Source organism: Theobroma umbraticum, unplaced genomic scaffold, assembly GCF_002168275.2.
Source record: "Theobroma umbraticum cultivar Fairchild unplaced genomic scaffold, ASM216827v3 scaffold_50.0, whole genome shotgun sequence".
Lineage (NCBI taxonomy): Eukaryota > Viridiplantae > Streptophyta > Magnoliopsida > Malvales > Malvaceae > Theobroma > Theobroma umbraticum.
Genome location: NW_018397261.1, coordinates 6,787,197 through 6,809,703, shown reverse-complemented (window position 1 = coordinate 6,809,703; position 22,507 = coordinate 6,787,197). Strand labels below are relative to the sequence as shown.

Sequence of the window (22,507 nt, the reverse complement as noted above, 5' to 3'; positions counted from 1 at the left end):
AAACTTTGGACCAATGGGACATATTTGGACCCAGTCTCGGTTCATAGCGAGCCCATTTTATCAAATTCAAAAGAAACAACAAGTCCAATTAACGAATAAATGATTCTAGGCTTCTATCGCTAGCCCCTCTCAGTGGTCTGGTAAGTGAGAAATTGTGAGCGGGCAAGAAAATGGCGATGATGCAATGGTGCGGCGCAGTAGCAAGAAGAGTGATGACGTTGCAGCGGCCTCCGCTAACATCTGCCTCGACGAGTGGGGTAGCGGCGGGAGCGCCGATCCTGTGCGGCAGAGGCGACAAGAAGACAAAGAAGGGGAAGAGATTCAAAGGGTCATATGGGAACGCTAGACCGAAAAAGGAGAAGATGATAGAGCGTATCAAGGATAAAGTCGAGGTTCCCAGGTCTACTCCTTGGCCTCTCCCCTTCAAGCTCATCTAATTTTTCTTTTTCTTTCTTTGTTCTCATGTTCTCTCTGTGTCTCTTTTGTAAGAACTGTAGTAATGAAGCTAAAAATAAGTGTTAATGGTTATGACTCATGAGCAGAATTTGTACAATTTTGTGGCTGTTTGATCTGATGAGTTACTTTATTTTTCTGGGGTTTAAGTTTAGGTAAGGGTTCTTGTTTATTTAAATGTTACTGTGTATTAATTTCAAAGTTTATCTTTTTAGATCATCATTTTCCTTGTTAAAAGGTATTATATCTAGAATAGAGTGGAGTATTTAGAAGTGAAGAACCTGCTGACTGCTGTCAATGGTTGCCATTTGAAAGTCCCCCATGCCTTCAATCTTTGCTTAAGAGAAGAGAAAACCATAATTGAAAATGCAACAGTTGTTACTGGGTTAAGGAAGCAGAACATGTTATTTATGCTAATCTAATACTTAAACATAGATGGTAAGAGTAAACAAGGCTTTTTCATCGGCAGTCTTTTGAAGATGCGGGTTTAGAATGGTTGAACAAACCCTGAATAGATAGATAGCAATCTAGAATTAATGCTTTTCTATTCCGGCAGACATGCTGCTCGTGTTAGAACTGGAATTTATGAGGGAGATGATTTTTATGGTTTAGTAATTCTGGACTTAAAATCTGAAGCTGAAGTGGACCTAAAACTTGGTTTGGTTAGCTTCATATCAATGCTTGATTCATGGTTTTGAGCCTTTTAGGAGAAAAAAAAAGGTTATGGCTCAATAATTGAAATCTGATAAGGATGTTGGAATTCACAAAGGAAGGATATGAATTCAATGTCAAGGGTCTTAGTTGGTTTCGTATGCAGTATTAGATAGTAAAGCATGGCCTTGGTCTTAGTTGGTTTCTCATGCAGTATCAGATAGTGTTAATATAAAGCATGGCCTTGCATAATCAAATAATTGACCAGGGAAGATATCTCACTTAAAAGTTAACTTTAGTTGTATTCAGATTTTGGAATAGGATGTGATGCCTGAATATGGCTCTGTACAGATCAAATCTACAGGGATATAGATGTTATTTGTTTCACAGGATGAAAGGGCACCTGCTGAATCTAAAACAAAAGAAGAGATGAGAGATCATTGGTGTATTGACAATCCTTTGCGCTAATAAGAGGAATTTCCTATCCATGCTTCCAAAACATTTTTTTCTTATCTTCAACCTTTGCTTGTATGTTTGAATGTCTGGTGAAGAAAGTGTCAAGTCAGCAGGAACAAGCATCTCCTTCAGAGCTCAAGGTTCCAGTGGCTCAATTCTCCATTAATCTCAGTATTACCACGAGAAAAAGGTAGGACAAGTAACAGTAATGTCAAGGAAAACACTTTGCATCTGCGTTGCAACAGTGATGAAAGCTGGTCTCCTGTTTCTCTTTCTGTTGTGAACGGGTCCAAAAATCTAGTGCAACCCCCAAAACAATGGCGAGTCCAATGACGAAATAAATTAAGCCAAATAAAATAGTGGTGACTCCAATTGAAACCGTGAGGAGATAATGCTTGCTGTCTTCTGATTCAGTTGCCAGCCTAAATCCAGTATACATCGCCCACATGATTATGAGCGTTGTGATTACGGTCATGAGGGCCTTGGCAATAGCTTTGGAGATCGTCCTTGTCTCCTGGCCTGTTTCATGGGAGAGAGAAAGGGAGTAAGTAGGCAATTAAAGCAATTAAGGTGGAGATGGAACTGCTGGTAAAAGAAGCTTGCAAAGCTTTCTTGGCATGGCTTCTCTCTCTCTCTTATCCTATTGCTTAGAGGTACTTTTAATTAGGTATATCTATCCAATTAAAACCCAGGTCCTCCTTTCTTCCATAGTTGACTCCCATCAACCTGATTTAACCTTTGGAAATTTTGGCCATTGAATACCCCCAGCAATTTTCCCCTAAATTTGGTTGTTTATATTTTCAATTCATCCTCGAAATTATCAAGTTCTGTAGTATTTTCTTCCATTATAAGATATGTGTCTCAAAGCCAGACTGCCTAGAGAGCTGAAATCTGATCCGGCTTTGGGTGTAATGCATCGAAGCAAGACCATAAAAGTGAAACAAACAAAAAATAAAAGCGTTAAAGTGCCGTTGTTTATATGTATATACCTTGGCGTGTGCCTGATAGCTTGGGCAAATGTTCTGATATGTCCAAAACCATGCCTGCCAGAATGGAAAGCCCGAGTATCAGAAACAAGAAGCCGAAGACCATCGTAGTGACTCCAACATGGAAAGCCCGGGCAGCCACGGCAGTGTATAGCCATGGTTCCATTGTCAGTTGAAACCCGCAGCAGATGGTCCATAACAGCAAAACCATTGTACCCAAAAAGCCAATTGCACGCAGCAATGCAGGTGTAGCAGTAGCATATCTGCGTTTCATCTTCTTCATCCTCGTCCTCACCTTGTCATCATCCATCTCAGTTGACAAAATGAGACGGAGGAGCTTTGCAAATGGGAAACTTGGTTTCCTTGTAAAACCCAATTCTGGGAATCAACCATGGACGTCAAAATCAGAGTCGCTTTCCATCGTTTTTGTTTGCTAATGCCTGTGGCAATGACTTGCAAAAATGTCATTTTCAATAAGGGGGGGATAGAGTATGAAGGTTATATGGTAATGGGCATACGAGTTCCAGCCCAGGATTTGTCATGTCAAGTTCATATCTGCCTGTCGCAATTACTGTGACCCACCTGATTGCAAAATATGCAAACATGTTTTTATTACCTTCCTTAAACATTTATGGTGTTTACCACATCAGTGTGAAGGGAATATTGCGTGTTGTATTGTTTTGTTCTATGGCCTACAGGGACGTTCTGTCCCATCTGACATGGTGTACATCGTTCCAAATTTAATTAACTTCAAAAGAATCAAGGCATCCTTGATCCAAATGTTTCCCAATGGCCCCATTGCCAATTAAATAAAATACCCACGGAAGCCCTGAAGATGAAAAGATGCATAAAAATATTTTGAAGAATTCATCATGATCATCGTACTTCTATGCCTCAACAAGCATTTGATACCTTTCAATCTGAGCAAAGATCTTATACAGAAACCCAGACACAAAGCAATAGAAACAAAGGAACATCCACATGAATGTTATTAAAGCTTTCATTTGCTTTCACTTGAATAAATGCAAAGTAGATGCTGCCCTTGATCCCACATTACACTCAAAAGGATCCTCTAGACCTGCATCAAAGGAAAATTAAAAATTCAGACACTAAAGAAATAACCAAATGGGAAGAGCAGGAGAGAGACCCATTTAATCACTATATATGCGATTCTTCATAGAATTGTCTCATCAGAGAGGATGCGTAGGGAAGGATTGGCACCCTTTGCAAACATAATTGAAATTTGCGGAAAAAACATGTCACACAGCCCTATAAATTCGGTTCCAGGTGACAAAAGAACACATTAATTACTTCCTCGATAAACTAGAATAATTTCAGGAAAATATATCACAAAAATCTTTTCCATTTCAAATCGAAAATATTTTTTTCCTACTTTCAAATTACTTGATTTCAAACCCTAGCCATGCTACTTTTCTAAACTTGCACATTGTCATGCTTACACCACTCTCTTTAGGTGCACAAGCTCCTTTCTTAGCATGCATATTCTAAGATATTGAAACAAGAATGTACTGTTTTTAATATAAATCCAAGAGATTTTTGCAGCTAAACTTGAAGGAAAGTGCTTCCAACCTGTAGTCAACCATTTGAGACAAAAGCTATCACCAAACTATAATTACGAAATCATACAATCAATTGTGTAAATCTAAATAACAAATTATATGACTAACCTTTATTTATTGGGACAGAAAAGATGCATGTTTTAGTCATTGTCTTCTCGACCATAATCATAAACAATCTCAATCTGCATCAAGAATGAAAAATCAGAAATTTGGTGATAGAAGCTGACAGCACCAAAGATATCTACATATGCTAGGTAAGCAACAACATAAATCAACAAGAAGCAACACAGCACATTAATATTTGGATATTTCAAGCCCATTATTGGACAAGATGACTTCCCCTTTTCCTTTCATCCTACTTCCTGAAACAATCTAAATCAAGTTTCGACACTTAACAAGGTAAAGACAAAAACCAAAATCTTAAAAAGACAAAGATTTGTACAAGCGTAGTGGCAATAAGGAGCCTTACTACCCACTAAAAGTAACTGTGAAAGACAAGCAAGCAGGCCACTTTAGTTACTTTTCTTCTTCTAGTCTGCAGTTTAATGGATAACTATAAAGAAGGGAAATGGCAGAACAGCAAGGAATGGAGCAATCCCAAATTTTCTGGCCAAAATACTAGAATTTGGAAACAATGTGAACAATACAGAAGGAGAAATATGAACAAATAGAGCACATGTCTACTCTCATGCAAGAAAGGTCAGTTACCATAGAAAGGTTTAGACACTTGAATACTTCAATGAAAAGAAATGCACTACATGCAACAAGAATTGTGGATAAGTGAAGTAACATGTGAAATATGAGAAAGAACATAATGATTAGCAAGTGAATCATTAACAATTACCCCAGATGGTGGAACAGGGTTTCGAGTAAACTTGGAACCACCAGGAGCCCAAGGAACTGCAAGTGGAATATTATGTGAGCTTCAAACTGCATATTAGGTTTAAAACTGCAAATAAGCACTTCAGAAGAAACCTAGCTATATTTTCACAGTCAAGCAATCAAATGAAATAATTAAATCCACATGCCATAGCAAGAGCAAGATCTAAGCAGTGTGGACATTATGCATAACAAATAAATTTTAAATGAACATTTGCATCAAGAAAAACATATTTCTTTTCATGTTAATGAACTTATCTATACATTTATGAGATCATGGGAATAGCTATGAGGATACCTTAACAACATCGAGCAACCAACTATAGTGTCATCACTTTTCCAGAAGTATTGCTAAAAGATATGGTGCACTGGGTAAGAAGCTCAAATGCTAAACATTTCCTTAAGATGGAGGAGGAACAGATCAAAATGTACAAAAGCATGCCAAGAATAACAAGCCATTGGTTAGCGGATACAAGATTTACAAGTGGAAAAGAGATGCCTCAAGAAATGAGAGGAGAAGCGGCCAAAAAATAGTGTGGTAGCATTTCTCCTCACCTATATCTGCAAGCCTTGGCTCTCATGTATCTTGTTTTTCACATTTGACTAAAGTTCACTGGTAATCAAAATCCTGGAACTATCAACGGAGTCCTAAGTAAGAGTTGTCAATAAGAATTCATTCTGTTTTCATAGTTTTGGGCTAGTTTCCTCTCAATTGTTTCAAAAAATAAAGTTCAAAAGAACCTAGGTATCCCCAAATGCAGTATGCATGTCTCTTCAAGTCAAGTCTACACATCAGCAGAAAAAACTTTTCATATTCCATTAATTCAAACTGAGACTCTCTTGGAAAACCACCAACCAACTATAACAGTACTTACCAATATAAGGATCAGGGTGCCGCCACTTATTGTAACTTGCTTCACCATCAGCTATCATTCTGTCAATTGTGTCAAGATCTTCCTGCAAAAACCCACCAAAGTGTATAATGCAGCATCAAAAACCAAACATTTCGATGACTACAATAATCACCATTTATATGAATCCTTAAGTTCAATGCAGGATGCCAATGAGCTCAAATTATCATCATAAAAACTAACATAGGAGCCCTCCCCCAAAAAAAAAAAAACAAAAAGAATTTACTTCAAATTACAGTAAAAAGAAAATTTGAAGACTAAACAAATCTTCATTCAAATTTCAAGTTAATTAACTAATATATTAATAAAATTTGTTAACCAAAAATTAAGACGACGAGACAATGTGAATATGAGAAATGAGGAAGACGAACCACACGCTTGTTGGCTTCGAATTTCTCCCGAAGGTCAGACGCCTAAAATTAAAAAAAAAATCAAAGATTGAATATTTGGAAAGGGGAAAAACAAAGAGTGTGAACTGATGAGATCTTGGGAGATTGAAAAATAAGGATTTACATCTTGATAGAAGAGGTGGCGATGAACGGCCCAGTTGAGTGTGTCTTTGAGGGCGCGACGATAGAGGATCCGAACCCTCTCTTTTTGCGCTGCTCTTCGAGCTAAGTACGCCGCCGTCGTGGCTCCGCTCATTTCGGTTGCTTTTGCTTTCTCTAGACTCTTCTGTCTCAAATTCTTCCCTCTCCGCTTCAAGGTTGGGAAGAGTTGATCTTTGACTGTAGACGGACCGATCAATAATTGAAACGACGACGTATCTATCATGGGTGTCTTTCAACGCAGCGTTTAACCTTTTAAATGAAGGTGTTTAGACATTGTTGATAATTTACAGGAAAAATAAACTTTTAAATGAAAACAATAGAGTGGATTTTATGAAAGGAAAAATATGTCATCCATCTTTTTTTTTTTTGCATTCAATCTTATGTCCAAAATTCTGAAAATTTTATAAGTTAGATTAATTTTTTTGAAGAAAAGATATTGATTGTGTCAAAGTAATATCAAAACGAATTTAACTTTAATCTGATTAAAGTTAAATACTTTCAAAAAGTGATGAGTAAGGTGATTGACAACGATTATCAAATATGTAAAAATAGTAAAAAACTTATAAACGTGAATACTGTACATTTTATTAAATTAATCTTTTAAAAAAAATAATGATTTTGTGATATTGTTATTACCTACTAATAAAGTTAAACTTTTTAACTTTGATTAACATGAAATTTAGCTTATACTTCACAAAAATAAATGCTACATACATAAATAACCTAAAAATTTTATATAAAGAAATTGCATTAGGTTAGTTTATCACATTCGCGAATATAATCTAAATCAATTTGGTACTTAATGATGTATGTATTTAATTAATAAAAAAAGTACGATGGTTGGTGCAACTTGATACTTACCAAGCTTCATAAAGTTACATTTGAATCATCTACTTAAATTAATTATTAATAGCTCTTCAATACTTGAAATACTGAATAAAATCCAACTGATAATTAACAAAGCTTAGGCAGCTAGCGATACACTCTGTTCGCTTCAAGAAATACGGCGGAGAAGGGCATCAGATTACAGCCTTCATCATTGCAATAAGGAGTTGTTAAAGCCCAAAGCTATCAGCCGGAAGGAAAGGGGAGACAGAGGAGAAGAAGAAAGCAAATCCTATTCATTAATTGGTAACAAGCCTAACAGGCTAACAGCAAATCCAGAAAGCCACATTTGCAAAATCCGTGCCACTTGATCCAAGTTCACCTAGATATTAATACAGACTATCACGAGTGTAAAGAGACACATGGGAAACCAGAAAGCAATTTCATCAATCCCAGCTTGGCCTCTAAACCGTTCCAGGTTAAGATTTACATTTTTTACCACTCTACGATGGTCATCACAATCCGTTACAGTTTCAATCGCAAAAAGAATGCTATATGGCCTATAATTTTCGTGAAATTACCTCTACGCTGTATACGTGTGTTTATATAGGCATAAACAAAGCTCACAAAAGGGACGCCATGCTGTTTTTCCAACCGTAGGATCTCCGCCTTGGGCGCGGAGGAGTAAAGCTAAGCCCAAACATTTCTTTGAGGGCCCGCCCCTGCTCTACAAACCTAATCAGCTTTGCAACAATAGCAGCGCTCTCTGTGACATGATTCATATCCTTGTTATTGCTCCACAACTGGTTGACCAGCTGGAGCCTTCTCTGCTTCGAGTTCAACTCGATGCCCCATTTGTGATACAGTTTCTGTCTCTCTTCTTCTGAAAACCTTTTACGCATCAGCTTGCTCAACATTTGTCTCTCACGGCGAAGATCTCTCACACTGCATCAACAAGTTAACAGATTAAGACAAGTTGATTTAAGTAGAAATTATATGCAAGGATTATATATATATATATATATATATATATATATATATGTTCCAGGAAAGTATACATAAAATAGCATCCATGTCACAATGTAAAGAAAAAAACTTCAAACATTTACTAAGGCTGTAGTGCATTTTTCTTGATTTTCACTAATGGTTGGTTGGGATACTCCCAATTACCATGTCCAAAGTATAAATACTAAGACAAGCACTAAAGCATACTTCACGGATATGCAACATCAGGTATCCAACACTAGATACTGAAACCTCATGGAGGTCATTAGGTTTCAGAGAAGAGAACTCTGCTCTGTTGACAGTTTCTAGACTGAGATATATATGTACCGTGTTCAAAGAAGGAATGTGATAATAAGTTGTGTGTTTGAACACATCACTCTTCAAAGTCCATTAGACTCTTGATGCTAGCAAGAGACAGAAAGAGAGAACCTTGATGCGAGTGTGAGAGTCCGACCATCTTCCACAGCTTGATTTCCTTGAGAAAATGTCTCCTTGAGGAAGGTAAGTCTCCTAAGCTCTACCTCCATGTATATGGAATCAGTTGGATCACCTTTAAAGAGCAGGAAGAAATATGTTCTGTGAACCAAGGAAACATTGCAAGCTTGCCAAAGTTCAAGTATTGCTCTCTGCTGCCTCTCAAATTCCAGGGGCCAATCCAGAGGGGTGCCGAATGCTTCATGCACTGGATCCAGTCCTACATCTTTCATACCCTTTCCAGACTCATCTGCTTGTAGCCCCGTGCCCTGAACCTAGGATGAGTGTATCAAAACATTTTCAAAGAAATCAAATTTCATGACACATGCCCAATTTCACATTTTAAAGTTCCCCAGACATGGAAGGGAAAATAATAGGCATATTCTCACCTGACCATTGGCAAGTTGCTTCTTCAGTCCTGCAACAAAAGTATGAATGCTAGTAATATCCTCATCTGCAGAAGTCTTGATAGAAGCACACCCAAGCGAGGACTGAGAATTATTCCTGGAAAGCACTCCATTATTGGCACCATAATTTAATGAAGGAAACTTCTTTCCGCAACCTTCTGGTCTTCCAGGAAAGTTTTTCTCCAACCCATTGGGTGGGGTGCTTTCAATATGTTCTCTGTCAGCATAAGGAAAAGATGTACCACCCATGACTTCTGCCCTACAACTCCAGCTCCTACTCAACTTCAGGCTTCTAGAACTCGACAAATCTGCTACCTGGGCATCTGGGACAAGAGAATCAATTGTCTTCTGTACATGATGGAGTCTCTGCTCCAATGCATCATATGTAAAACCATTTTGAATATGATTTGTTTCTCTACCTCCGTTCATTGGGGTAGACATTGTTTCCTCGCCTGCCACATCTCCATCTCCATACAGTGTCAATGCCAATGTTCCTTCACTTTCACCATTTTGTAAGACTCGAGATTCATAATTATTATCCCTGCCTGATTCTTCTGTCTCAATACATTGAACTTCTTTGCAGTATTCATCATCTGCAGTTTCACCTGGAGTCTCATCTAGACTTCGCCCAGAATCCGATCTAGCAAGCTTCTTTCCAATTGACAGAGGTGAGGAGGTAACATCAGACATTGAATGATCTTCATGATTGTTCAGAGGCTCATGATAGGGCTCTGCAAGACTACTCCCACTCTCTGTGTCGTCACAATGGATTGAATTAAATTTTCGAACTTGCACATCCAATCGTTTAGAATCGGCCAAACAAGATGACTCTGATGCTGAATAGTCATCATCCCAAGCATCCCCTGCTTTTTGATTGAGATGGTAATTGATCCTTGCCTGATCAGAGAAAGGAAAAGAAGGGTTAGCAGCTGAAAATGGAGCTATTAAAAAGTAATTAAGCAATTAAAATTTAATGAACAATACAGCAATTAGGACCACATTCAACAAAAAGCATAACATGTAAAGATACAGAATTTAGACAATAACGTATACCGATTGTCCTGAATCTTGATCATGTCCAATCATCATCAGCAAATCCTCAATCCGAGATTGAGCAAGATCACGTTGCTTAGTCAACTCTCTAATCTCCTTCTCCATCTGCAGAATGCAAAGCCATGTAATCAATATTAGGCAACAAGGAACATGCAAATGCCTAAGCTTTCACTTCTATTGTTAGGTCAACCACCGCAGATGTGATAGTGCATAGGAAACAGGCTTTTCTAATCAGAAGATAAAACAGTTTGCTTGCAGCCTAGCTTCCACAAGCAAAAGCATCTATTTGCATGCTATAGTCAAAATTTCACCCATCCTGAATCCAATTTTATATCACCCATGATAATTTTATCATCAGAACGCATGATTCACCACCAGGTGTATGTTCGATGGGATCATGCTAGACTAGAACCAGAGGAGTAGTTGCATATATTGCAAATCTGTCAATCCATCTATTTTTGGAAAACCAACAATCAACTATGCTCTATGTAGAGGATCCCATAACATCCTTCCTAATTTTCAAAAGGGAATGATTTATGTGAGATCTGAAAGAACATTTGGAACTTTTAATAGTGTCCTTAAATTATCTACCAAGTGAAGTGTGAAAATCTATAAACACCAAGACACAAATGCATACCAAAGACATGGTTAAGTAACGCAATTTATGAAAAGAACAAAAACTTTATTTTATTTTCATCATAGATAGGAACGAAGAAATGCATTCAAAAGTCAAACCCCAGCATCCCTTCAGTCACTATTGAGTGCAATTAGACCAGGCAATTTGTGTTTTCGTGTCTTAAAAGTGTCAAACCCAATTAGATACGAAACACATTAAGGCTAAACCCAAACCTTGTTTAACTCCATGTCTTCCCATGTGTTAACGTGTTGTGTCTAAAATTGCCAGGTCTAAGTGCAATGCATATGACTTCCACTATAGTAAAACTTAAAGGATCACACTGCAGGAAGCATGTCTACAATATATATATGTGACAGAAATGATATTTGTTCATGTACACATAATGGCATGTTCAAATATATTTGCAAAAGAGTTTTGAAAGCAAATCATAACCTTTTGAATCTGAAGATCTTTCTTTCTCAGCAATGCTGCATAGTCACCGCTTGAGGGAGGAGAAGGGGCAGTAGTCTTGAGTTCACTTTCTAACCTGGCCACCTCTCTTTGTAAATGCTTAACTAAGGCCTTATCAGACATGACCACGTTGACCTGCGCTTTTGTAGTAACTTCTTTTGCACAACAAGCAAACAGAAGAGTGTTCCTGGTTTGTTCAACATGGCTCCGTGCAGGGCTCAAGGTACATATGATGGCAGTCCTGGCATTGCCACCCAAGCATGGCTGCAGTATGCGTGTCAGCTTAGAATCTCTGTAATTGATATGCCCTTGTCTGCCTTTACTGCATCCATCACAGCACCACGTTGATGAGTTTAGCAATCTAGTAGGTGATGATATTTTAACAAGAAATTGCCTTTTTTAAAATCATAAAAGAATTCTGTATTTGGACACAATCTTGTGGTAAAATATTACTGAAATTAACACAGACTAACAAACCGGATTGAAGGAACTAACCCTAAAAAATATTGCAAATAGTGATTTAAAAAATTAGATTAATGAGAAAAATTTAGCTCTGAGTCTAAATAAGCAAACCATCATAAAACTTTGCCCCAAATTCTCTGTTTCCTTTTAAAATTGAAAAACTGAACACTATAAATAACTACTTAAACAATCACACACCTATGCCCAAAGATTTAAATATATTAAACAATCTGTCGCAGATGATTGAAAAAAAAAAAGCACTCTAAATATATCCAGGCAACCTTAGCTTGCGAACAACAGTTGACAGAGTCAGTAAACTGCGATTTATATGGCAACCCTCTTTCAGTCTTGCCCCGGTGGATGATGCCTGAGATGCTCGCTCACTTCCAGCCAAATCAACAAAATTCTGCACTCAAATACCATTTTCATTTGAGAAGAACTACTTGTTAAGTGAACTGCAAACGTAAAGTAAATTCCATGAGCCATACCACACTTGCTGAAAGGGTGGTTGAATTTTCTTTTCCTAGGAACTCACGAGCAGAGCTTTCAATTGTCTACAAAAGTTAGAAGTCACATCATGGTAAGCTCAAAAAGAAAATAAAAAACTCGACATCACTACACATAAGCTATTAGCAATTAAATGATCAAGCAACAAAAGAGAAGCGTACCAATCTTATAATCTGATGAGATCTGGAGCTTCTCTCATTCAAGGAGGTCTCTCCTATCCTTCTTTGAGCTGCAACAGTGCAACGTATTAAAATATTAATAAAATTACATAGAGGTGCAACATCATCCAGTAAACAGAGAACTCTTTATGATGCTTTACCATCACAGATTGCAAGGAGTTCTTTCAAATGGTTCCAGTCCCTCAGTAGCTCCTCTGTGACTTTTTCCACAATGGTTCCTCTCTGAAAAGAGCTTGTTAGAGCAACCATATACTCGATAAAATGAAAACTAATTTAGATGTTGGTATTCACCTCAGGATCATCACGGAGCCTAAGTTGAGTGTTATCTGAGCTTAGGAGGTCTCTAATAGCTTCATTGTATATCTCAATTGCTGAGAACTTCAATACAAATGCTCTCTCTTCATGCTGTAATGATGATCTCAGTATTACATAAAGAATGCCTTTAAGTAATAGTTATGGAAATGCAAACACGATGGAACTAAAACAAGTCAAAACTTTCATTACTCTGTTTATGTAGTCAAATATATCTGCAACAGTATTCTCGGTTATTCCAGTCATGGTGTATGTCTTCCCACTGCTAGTTTGTCCATATGCCAAAATACTAGCTGGGGAACAGAAGGAAGAAAAATTGTTAGAGAAAGCTTTGTCCTCACCAAGTAGTTCATCAACAGAGAACAAGCACCAAGATGCCAATACCCCTACTTACAATTAATACCACTAACAACTGAAAGAGCAATCTCCTTGGCTCCTTCCTCATACACTTGCTTTGTTGAGCAGTCACCTCGAAATACTCTATCTGTCCCCAGCATAAGAAGGAAGAAAAAAAAAGACAGCAACATAAATAGAGATACATACAATGAAACTCTACTTATCAAAACTGCTTTCAAATCCCAAGCACATAACAGAAATAACTATTTTGAAGTTTGACGCTTTTAAATCTCATTATAAAAACTTAAGCCAACAATGTAGGTTATATATAAAATTGACGAGATCTCGATCATTAAGATGGCCTAGGTTCAATTTGCCAGGCACTTTAAAGGAGAAATTTAGTATCCATTTAGCTATATCATAGTGAAAGTTTGAGTAAGAAATTAAGAGTCAGTTATCACTAGTTTAAAGCAACAAATTTATTAGATCACAACCAAAACATGGAAAACGCAGGTATTTGCTCACCAAATTGATAGGCAGACGGGAATGTGGACCCTTCCCGGAGGGTGTTCCGATATAGGACAGTACTGTCATTGATGCACTCCCAATCGGCAACTTCATTTGCTACAATTTCCTTCTCGCTCAAAGGCCTCAACCTCACCACAACCAGAATCCTCTCCTCACGAGCACCTACCATTTGCCCCTTCTGCTCCCTCTCCAACTTCTTTAACTCTTCCCCACCAATTGCCCCCATTTTTCACGCTCCTCTTTTGTTGTTACTCACCCTACCACACGTTAAATCGTAAAAAGGCCCATGAATACGCAGATTCTCAAAAAGAGAAAAAAATCAAACTCTAGAGGTCAAATACACACACACTCACTCTTGCTTTCTTAAAAATGCAAGACAGTTTATAAGTTAACAACAAGGTTGTTGTGGCTGCCAAAGATATAGTAGGCCTAGGCCCATCCATCCACAACCATAGTGTATCTGCAACAAGAAGCTAATCATGATTATCAAGCCAACTAACTAAAGAAAATGATCCATGAGTATAAAGACTAATTACGGGTTATATCAGCAACAACGAGCTAATCATAAGCTCTTATCCAACCAACCTGAAAATGATTTGATGTTTAAAGTTAAACATCAACCAAAAACAACATTTAAAAAATGAAAATAAAAAACAAATGTCAATCAAGCTGGTAGTTAAGATGAAAAGCTCCCTCCCTAATCTTCAAGACTTCAACCCCCAAAAATAATCATTTTTTAAAGGGGAAAAAAAAAAGAAAGAAAACTTTCCCTAGTTGTCACCAAGACACCAACTTTGCTTAAATGCCAAGCAACAAAAATCTTAACTTTACTTCCTTTTTTTTCATACCTCAAATCGCAGAATGGCGGTTCAGTTAAAAGAACCAAGAGTATCTACTTTAGTACCAAAACCCTGTCGTTTTCCCTCCATTGTGCTCTGATCTGAAAGGGAAACCGCTAGCCGTACTCTTCCTCCTCGAAACTCGAGCACTGCAAACACCAAACCGAATAAAATCTAAACACCGTTTGAAAAGACAACTAAGCTTGATTCGAAGAACACATAAAATAGGGGCATTTTAACGTAAGCCTCCGAGTTTCATTGATTTTTAAACGTTAGTGCTTAGTTAAAAAAATATATAACGGTTAATTTCAGAGATTAAAAACACCGAAAAAAAATTTACAACTGCCTCACGTACGAAAACAAAATCCACTTGTCAAGCTGACCTTAAGCTTGAGCATAATCTAAATTAAATTCCTTCCTTTAATTTATTTAAAGGAAAAAAAAAAGAAAGAAACGAAAAAAAAAAGTTTCAGTGAAATGAAAGCTGCTACGAACTTCATGGAAGAGGAAGAGAGACGTGACTTGGAAGAGCAAAAATAGAAGCGAGATCAAAAGGTGCTATTGCTTTACGCGTGGAATAAAGTTGAAAACTGGAAGGATAAAATGGAGAATGTGAAATTCAACAAAAGGGTTAAAATGGTGAAAAATAATAGAACGTACCGGAGATGTACGGAGCTTGATGAAACAGTTAAACCCGGCGATTACATAAAAAATCGCAGGGAATGAAAGAGAAAGTGAAAGGGAGCGTCTTCTTTTAGCTGTTATAAGCGGTTTCCCTCTTGCTCTTGAAATGGGACCCGTGGTCCTGCTAATCTGATGCGACGTCAACGTTTTTTGAAGTTTCTCTTTCCTTGCGCGTTTTGGACCAGCGGTGGGGCATGGATCATGGCCTGCGAGAGTAACTCAATGACGGTTTTACCCTTGCTTTTTGGTTGTGGATTTCCGAAAGGGCAGACACGTGCCAGAAGGGATATTGGCATCAGTGTCTCGCACGCCACGTGGTCTTTATGGATTTGTCAGCTAGCTTAGCATCGCACCGTCCGATCGGTACTTTATTACCGTTAGATCACTAAACAACCCAATATAAAATTTCTCTCTGCTTTTTGTTTTTACTTTTCGAGGAGTTCCGATATTTAATGGGCTGTTAAGCTGCTTTGATCCTTTCATACTATATAGTGTATGTTCATCCTAATAAATCTATTCAATTATAAAATTAAATCCTAAAAATATTTAAATATTTGGCATTTATGAGTGGGGAACTGAGATCTTGTAGTGGCAAATTATGAAACCCAAAAAAGTACTAGGCTCCCCAGTTGACTATGTTTGACAAAGTAATTGCAAAAGAAAACAAGGAATTCCTAGAGATAGGCTTGCCATTTTAATTATAAGGACAATAGTAACGTTGGTAGCAAATGAGAAATGATAGAATTTGACCCTCAGCCTTAATATCATAATTAAAATGGAGAATTTGGTTTAGGTTGAAAGAAAAACCCTTGTTGAGTGGTTTCTTAACTTCCAAAAAATTGTTAAGGAGTGGGTGGGAAGTATGTTAGGTCCCTAATCTCAACTAACAAATAAAAGATTAGTACCTAGATGACATTCTTTCAACGTGCATCCAAATTTGGCCGCTTCCCCTATAGATTTGATTTCCTAAGGATTGAAAAGTCCCAGCTTCGCATGTTGACCTTAATAAGGATTAATTATAAAGTTTACTTTTTTATTTTTTAATTAAATATTATTAATTAAAACATCATTTATTATTTTTTTTACATTTATTTATACGACTTTTACTTTCTAAACTGAATCAGAAAATTATGTTTCGCATGATAAAAATTTATTAATGAATGATAAATTAATCATTATCAAATAATGAAAAAATGATAAATTTATCATTTGGATTGATAACTTAGTGACTTTAACTTGTTTCTTCTCAATTTAAATGTTTTTATAGTAAATATTTTTAATAAATGAAAATTTTATTTAAACAATGAGGAAATAGACATCAACAATAATAATTAAAAAAATTGTCTATAAATCCAAATATTGCAATAACCACCGCTGTGAAAGTTACCAGGAGAAGAATCGACTAGAAACAGTTGAAAAACAAAACACGATGCAAAATCAAATCTAAATGACAAAATTGCCCCGACTTTTAATGGCGTAGATCGCGGATCATCAGTTCATCACCTTTTTTGGCTGTGGATCGAAGGAAGGATGGACCATCGCTAAGCAATTATGAAAGATAAAGGCATAAAGGCTAAAGGAGTCCTGCGCCGGTTTGTCGGTTAGATTAACTGCCAACAATAATGCGGTGATGTACCAAACGCCAGATTTCAAGATTATAAAAAAATTTAATAATTTATATTTAATATATTATTAGTATATAAAAATTTATATAAATTATTATTTTATGAATATAAATAGTGCATAAAATTTATATATTGACATATCATTAAATATAAACTTTGAATAATTTAAGTATAAAAATTTATTTTCGTGGGAAAAAGTCAAGCCTTACGACTCCATTTGTTCTTAGTTTTGCCTTTTCTTGAATTGGGTCGAATTTTGAGCCGAAGACCAATTCCTTGCGAGGAAAATGTTAATAGATTGTCAGAGTTACAGCAACCCCACTATGTAGCACGATGTTGGGCATGGTAAATGCTGAAAAAGGAAGAAATTAAATAAGCAAATCTTTAAAAAAAAAACCCCAAAAAAAAAAAAACAAAAGGCAAAATGCAGTCAAAGAGAATACTTTTGGATGTGATATAATTATAAGGATGCACGCGTTACCAATTATTTGATGGGTCCTCCATGTTGGAGGAAGTAAGTCAAGTGATTATAGTCTTAGAAACATACATGTGTTTTTTTTTTTTTTTCTTGTAGAAGAAATTTTTATCAGAAATAAATGAGGGGTTTTTTTTTTTTCAGTTTAGTACTACAATTGATTGAAAGAAATTGAATATGTTTCCACTTCTTTATGATGGGTTCATTGCCAACAAAGTTTTGGACTTTTATTTGAGGCTGCCTCTGTAGGGCAAAATGCAAAAGTGAAAGAGGATAAGACCCCAGAAGCAAAGTAATGAAACAGCTAGACCTGCAAAAGCGAGAACAGAGAACCTAACAAAGGGCTTCCAAATCTAAGAAAGGTGGCCATTGTTTTGCAAGCTACACGAGAAGGATTAAGCTAATGTTAGTACACAAAAGCCTTACTCGTCTGCTTCTTCATTACAATCAGTGATTGACCATAGGAGATGGTCTCAAAGATCCCATTTTGAATGTTACTGACACAGGAAGCCGTAGAATCCAAGTTGGTGAAAAGTAAACTGAACTCTAAATATGTGAATATGACTTCATTAATGTGATTATTATGAGTTTCTGAAATATTAAAGAGTGCATTAAAAACCAGATCAGATTATGAATACGACAAGTTATTACAGAAACCTTTTCATGTGTTTATTGAGCATTCAACATTATTGCTTGAGTTCCAAGGCAGAGCTCGAAAAAGGTTGCTGCCGAAACCAGCAGCATGCTGACAACAGAACTCAAAACCTGTGATGTTCAAGTTAACTGAGCCTTTTGCCTCTGTCTCATCACCCATCACCAAGAATTTCATTTATTTATTTTTTTAAATAAATTCTACCTACATTCTCAAATTTTAATTTTTTTCACATGTTATTTTATAATTTTTTAATTAACATTATGTAAATATCATTTTTTTCAATTAACACCTTATGAATAACTTTAATTTTCACGTATAAATTTAAAATATTTAATTTTATGTAATAAATTCAATAAAACACTCTCAATTTAAAATTAATTTTGTAATTTTTATAAGTAAAAACTAACAACTTAATTCTTTATAAGAATATAAATCATTCGTCGAATATTAATGGAGAGAAAAAATATTTACATAGTATTAATTGAAAAGAGAAACATAATATTTTATGTTCAAAAGTTGAAATCATAAAATGTATAAGTAGAATTTATCCTAAGTGCAACAAGAACAGATTTTACCTCTCCCAACAAAGAGAGATTATAATTTCATATCATAACATTAATAATACAAATAATCCATAGAAATTCCTTAGATCATCATCTAAAGCATAATTAAAACTCCATTGAAAAAAGGTAGTAGTAGTTGGATATTCTTTTCAAAAGGTAATATCATAATCATTGACAACCATACTCATGAGCATTTGCCCCCCTAAGTTCATGCCACGAATGTAGGATCTTAAACCAAGGTCTTAAATCATCCACCGATCAAACGGTGGAATTAAAGGTGGCGGTGCTGCTGCTCGAGCTTGACCACAAATTTTGGGTAAGCTGTTCAATTCAAGGAGGTTTATTCTTTATTCTTTGGTGAGGCAGTCGGCCATTTCTCTTTGCACACAAATAATATTAATCTTATCATCCAATACTTATGAAACAAGATTTAATTAAGCATATAGTATTATAGTTAGTTTGTACTTTCAATTCACCATGAGGGCTTTCACTTTTGTGGGGGTTTTTTTTTAGAGTAGTAAAGACGTCACAATTCCGTTATGTCACTCTCTTATTAACATACCACCCACCATGATATTTGAATATAACATTCAATTATTTTTAAATGAAAAAATTGATCACAAAATAATATTCTAAAACATATAAAACTTCCATTGTTTGAATTATGAGATTAATTGGTGGCTCTAAAGATTGGAAAAAAAAAAGATGTTAGGTCAAAGGATATTTGAATTATTTAGGATTAATATGGTGAAAATGCACCATTTATGATCTATAGCTTGGGCTTATTGTTGTTGACTCTATCTATTAAAATGGGCCGAACCTACTGAATCGATTCATTTATTATTAAAAATACAGTTAGTTGGATTTGAAAATTTAAATTTATATTAAAATCGAACTTAAATGGGTCAACTTATTTGATCAGTAGGCTAAGTGGCCTAGTGATAACTCTATTATATATAGTTATTTTGAGTCATTTTGGGAGCTTAAATAGTTAGATCTTTGAGATTTTAGGTTTGAATTTTAACATTTTAGGTGTATTTTTTAGTTTAAGTTTGATTACTTGTTAAGTGATTAATTTAAGTTATTTTAGTTAAATTTTAGGTTATTTTATTTTAAATTACTTTAAGAGTAGTTATTGCTAATTTCTCTTATGACTTTTGTAGTAAATTGATGAAAAAGACTCATTTGATGAAAATCAGTGCAAATATGGTGATAGCTTTATTCGTATATGTTTCAGTATTTTGACCATATCTCTTTTAAAAAAACTCCAAATGAGGTGATTCTTAGACTAATAGAATTATAAGAAGAAGGGATACAATGTTTATGTTCACCAATTTGCCCAGTTCTGATTGGATCATGGTCAAAATATTTGTCAAAATCGGACCACTGCAGCAGTATGTAAAGACTGAACATGATGCGGTATTTGGAGCAAATCTTTCAATACAGAAGTCCAATTGATGTGATTTTTGATCCATTGGAAAGTTAAGAGACAGGGATAAAACTTTTATGTTTACTACTTTGCCCAGTTCTTAACATATCAGGGTGAAACTCACGTTTGAAGTTGATAGACTGCCACAGCGCTGGGCGAACAAGGCTGCAGCGTTGATGAAAGGAAGCACACATACAAAATTCCAGAGAGCTCAGCGCTGCAGCGCTGGAGAAGTAGCGCCGCAGCGCTGTGCGACTTTCCAAAAAAAAAATAAAGGACATTAACGGGATTTCAAAAATTAAGTTATTTGGAGCCTATTTAAGGAGCTTTTTTCAGAGGTTTTGGAGAGAAGGCAGCAAGCAACTATTCTGGAGATTTGGAGCCAAGAACAAAGCAAGGAAACAAGAGAATTGGAGAGAGAATCAAGATCATAAATATCTAACTATTAGTTTTCTCTCTTATCTTTGTGTTTTTTTCTTATTTTCTTTGACTTGGATTCATGGCTAAATTTTTTTGGATACTGTCTTTATTAGATATTATGAGCTAATTTATTTTTCTAGGATTGCAATTGAACTCACATGTATATCTAGATTTTTAATCACTTTCTTGCTTATTTTCAATGAGATTTGAATTGTTTTATTCTAATTTGTTCTTAATGCTTTTAATTGCTTGGCCACCAATTAAATTGATCTAGAAACCTAAACAAACTTGAGAAAGGGAGTTTAGTGTAGACTAAAATTGAGATAGCATATGATCATATTAATTGATTTGCGTATAGGATAGGGATATACCTATAGGGCATATGTAGCCAGATTAGAGCCTGAACTTAATGAGTTTGTTTTAATTTCAATTCACATAGGGATATAGTGTTTTGGTTAAAATAGATATTTTTATAAGATGAGTCGGGAGACCCTTATAAATAATTTAGGACTCTAGGTTAGCAATTCAAACCATTGAGATAAGTTAAGGAAGAGAGGTAAGATTTAGATGAAGTGTGAGGGATATTGTAATCCTAGGCTTGTTTGATTTGATATTTATTTGAGTATTTATTATTTTGATTTTTCTTAATTTAATTATGCTATAACTTAGTTTGATTTGATATTATTTTGATATTGTTTGGATAAGATTAATTTGCGATAATTTTAGTACTTAGTAAACTTTTAGATCAATTCCCTGTGGGATCGATGCTCTACTTGCTAATATACTGTCTATTCGATACGTATACTTGCATAGTAGAATTTTAATTGACACCTAAGACAAGCCAACTCTATAGATAAAAAAAGTTAATAATTTTAATTCATTTAATAATTTTATATATTTAATTATATTAAATTAATAATTTAGTTACCAATAATATTACTTATTTTATATATTTTAATAGTTTTAATATTTACTTGTCAAATTAGTAATTTTAGTTTAGATAAAAACTTACTATCTTATTTTCTTTTATGACAATGAATATTAGATGATAAATTGATAATGATTCAGATTTTAAAACATTATTGCTGTCTAAATAAGATATTTAAATATTTTGCATGAGAATGAGGAATGAGGAGGATAAAAATGAGTGTTGAAGTTTTTATTATTTTTTGTTTATGAGATAGTAGTTTGTGTTAAAAATTAAAATTTTATTTATGTAATTTATTTGTTTATTTATGTTTAGTGTAATTTATTTATTTATAATATATTCTTATTATTTAATTTATAGATTAAATCATAAAATATAAAAAGATTATTAAATAAAATTATTAAAATAATTTTTAAAAAATAAATTAATCTAACTTGACTCATAGACTAATAAGAGGAAGACTGAATTAAAATTTTGATAACTTATATAAAAAATAGACTGATATTATCTATTTTATATTTTCTCAATCTACAAAGACTTTTGATGGAACCAACTCATACTGACACCTCTAATATTGACACGGAGCTTGAGAAGGCCTAAAAAGAGGAGGTGATCCATTAAACGTGATAGTCTGAAGTGAAAATTGAAGGCATGGAGCCCAATGTTTTGTTTCGTGGAGTTGTAATAGGAAGCCCAGCAGCTTGGCTGACCTAAATTGCATGAAAAATTAGTGGGCGCTTTAACACATGGACGGATCTGTCCTTGAGGAAAAGAATCCGTTCTAGTTAAGCCAACACGGCCATTGACCCACAGTGCAAGTAAAATTAGTGAGAGCTTTTAGCTTTTACGTTATTGGTTTATATTTTGATTCGATTTTATCTTGATTTCGATACATTTTATAAAATTATCATAATAATAAAAATGTATATTTACTCTGATATTATTTATTATTCATCTTGATAGATGAAGAAACACTCTTATTAAATTCATGACCGTTAGACTTTTTTTCTCATTATAATTAAGCATTAGCACGTTCCTTCTCAAGCGTGGATCCAAAGACTGCATGCTGTTTTGAAAGTTTTATCCGAAAATAAGTTTCTGGGGCTGTTGAGTTGTGCCAAGCAAAAGGCAACGTGACCAGCGAAAAGCAATGGCCTTAAAATTTGTGAGGGTGGGCCAATGCTGGATATGAAATTGGTGGACGAAAATTCATTGAGGGCAGCTTTCTTTGTTCCTGTCTTCCCTAC

The 22,507-nt window shown here is 35.2% G+C and overlaps 3 protein-coding genes and 1 pseudogene across 12 annotated transcripts; 1 reads left to right on the top strand and 3 right to left on the bottom strand.

The window, feature by feature from the left end:
- The first annotated feature begins 20 nt into the window (after positions 1-20).
- LOC110417875 (30S ribosomal protein S31) lies at positions 21-586 on the top strand. Its single transcript, XM_021430444.2, has one exon. The coding sequence runs from the start codon at positions 171-173 to the stop codon at positions 435-437; it is 267 nt and encodes an 88-aa protein (XP_021286119.1). The 5' UTR covers positions 21-170; the 3' UTR covers positions 438-586.
- Positions 587-1,353: 767 nt separating this feature from the next.
- LOC110418704 (uncharacterized) lies at positions 1,354-3,226 on the bottom strand (annotated as a pseudogene). The gene is made up of 2 exons (XR_016351343.1): positions 2,550-3,226; positions 1,354-2,079 (listed from the first exon to the last, which is right to left on the bottom strand). The product of XR_016351343.1 is annotated as an uncharacterized LOC110418704 (transcript).
- A 145-nt stretch (positions 3,227-3,371) lies between these two features.
- On the bottom strand, positions 3,372-6,647 carry CIB22 (LYR family of Fe/S cluster biogenesis protein). 2 transcript variants are annotated; one of them, XM_021431504.2, is made up of 6 exons: positions 6,430-6,635; positions 6,288-6,329; positions 5,881-5,962; positions 4,971-5,026; positions 4,235-4,308; positions 3,372-3,624 (listed from the first exon to the last, which is right to left on the bottom strand). In XM_021431504.2, the coding sequence occupies exons 1-5, from the start codon at positions 6,559-6,561 to the stop codon at positions 4,267-4,269; spliced, it is 354 nt and encodes a 117-aa protein (XP_021287179.1). In that variant the 5' UTR covers positions 6,562-6,635; the 3' UTR covers positions 3,372-3,624; positions 4,235-4,266. The 2 variants fall into 2 exon arrangements, with proteins under 2 accessions (XP_021287179.1, XP_021287180.1); XM_021431505.2 differs by lacking the exon at positions 6,288-6,329 and having other exon boundaries at positions 6,430-6,647.
- Positions 6,648-7,567: 920 nt separating this feature from the next.
- Positions 7,568-15,290, bottom strand: LOC110417579 (kinesin-like protein KIN-7E). 8 transcript variants are annotated; one of them, XM_021430002.2, is made up of 16 exons: positions 15,142-15,290; positions 14,491-14,630; positions 13,996-14,102; positions 13,640-13,899; positions 13,173-13,262; positions 12,971-13,071; positions 12,758-12,871; positions 12,607-12,688; positions 12,449-12,516; positions 12,269-12,334; positions 12,062-12,186; positions 11,301-11,640; positions 10,232-10,336; positions 9,161-10,075; positions 8,727-9,046; positions 7,568-8,237 (listed from the first exon to the last, which is right to left on the bottom strand). In XM_021430002.2, the coding sequence occupies exons 4-16, from the start codon at positions 13,866-13,868 to the stop codon at positions 7,916-7,918; spliced, it is 2,877 nt and encodes a 958-aa protein (XP_021285677.1). In that variant the 5' UTR covers positions 13,869-13,899; positions 13,996-14,102; positions 14,491-14,630; positions 15,142-15,290; the 3' UTR covers positions 7,568-7,915. The 8 variants fall into 8 exon arrangements, 7 of the variants coding, with proteins under 7 accessions (XP_021285677.1, XP_021285678.1, XP_021285679.1 ...); XM_021430003.2 differs by lacking the exon at positions 15,142-15,290 and adding an exon at positions 14,977-15,086; XM_021430004.2 differs by lacking the exon at positions 15,142-15,290 and adding an exon at positions 14,865-14,990.
- Positions 15,291-22,507: the final 7,217 nt, after the last annotated feature.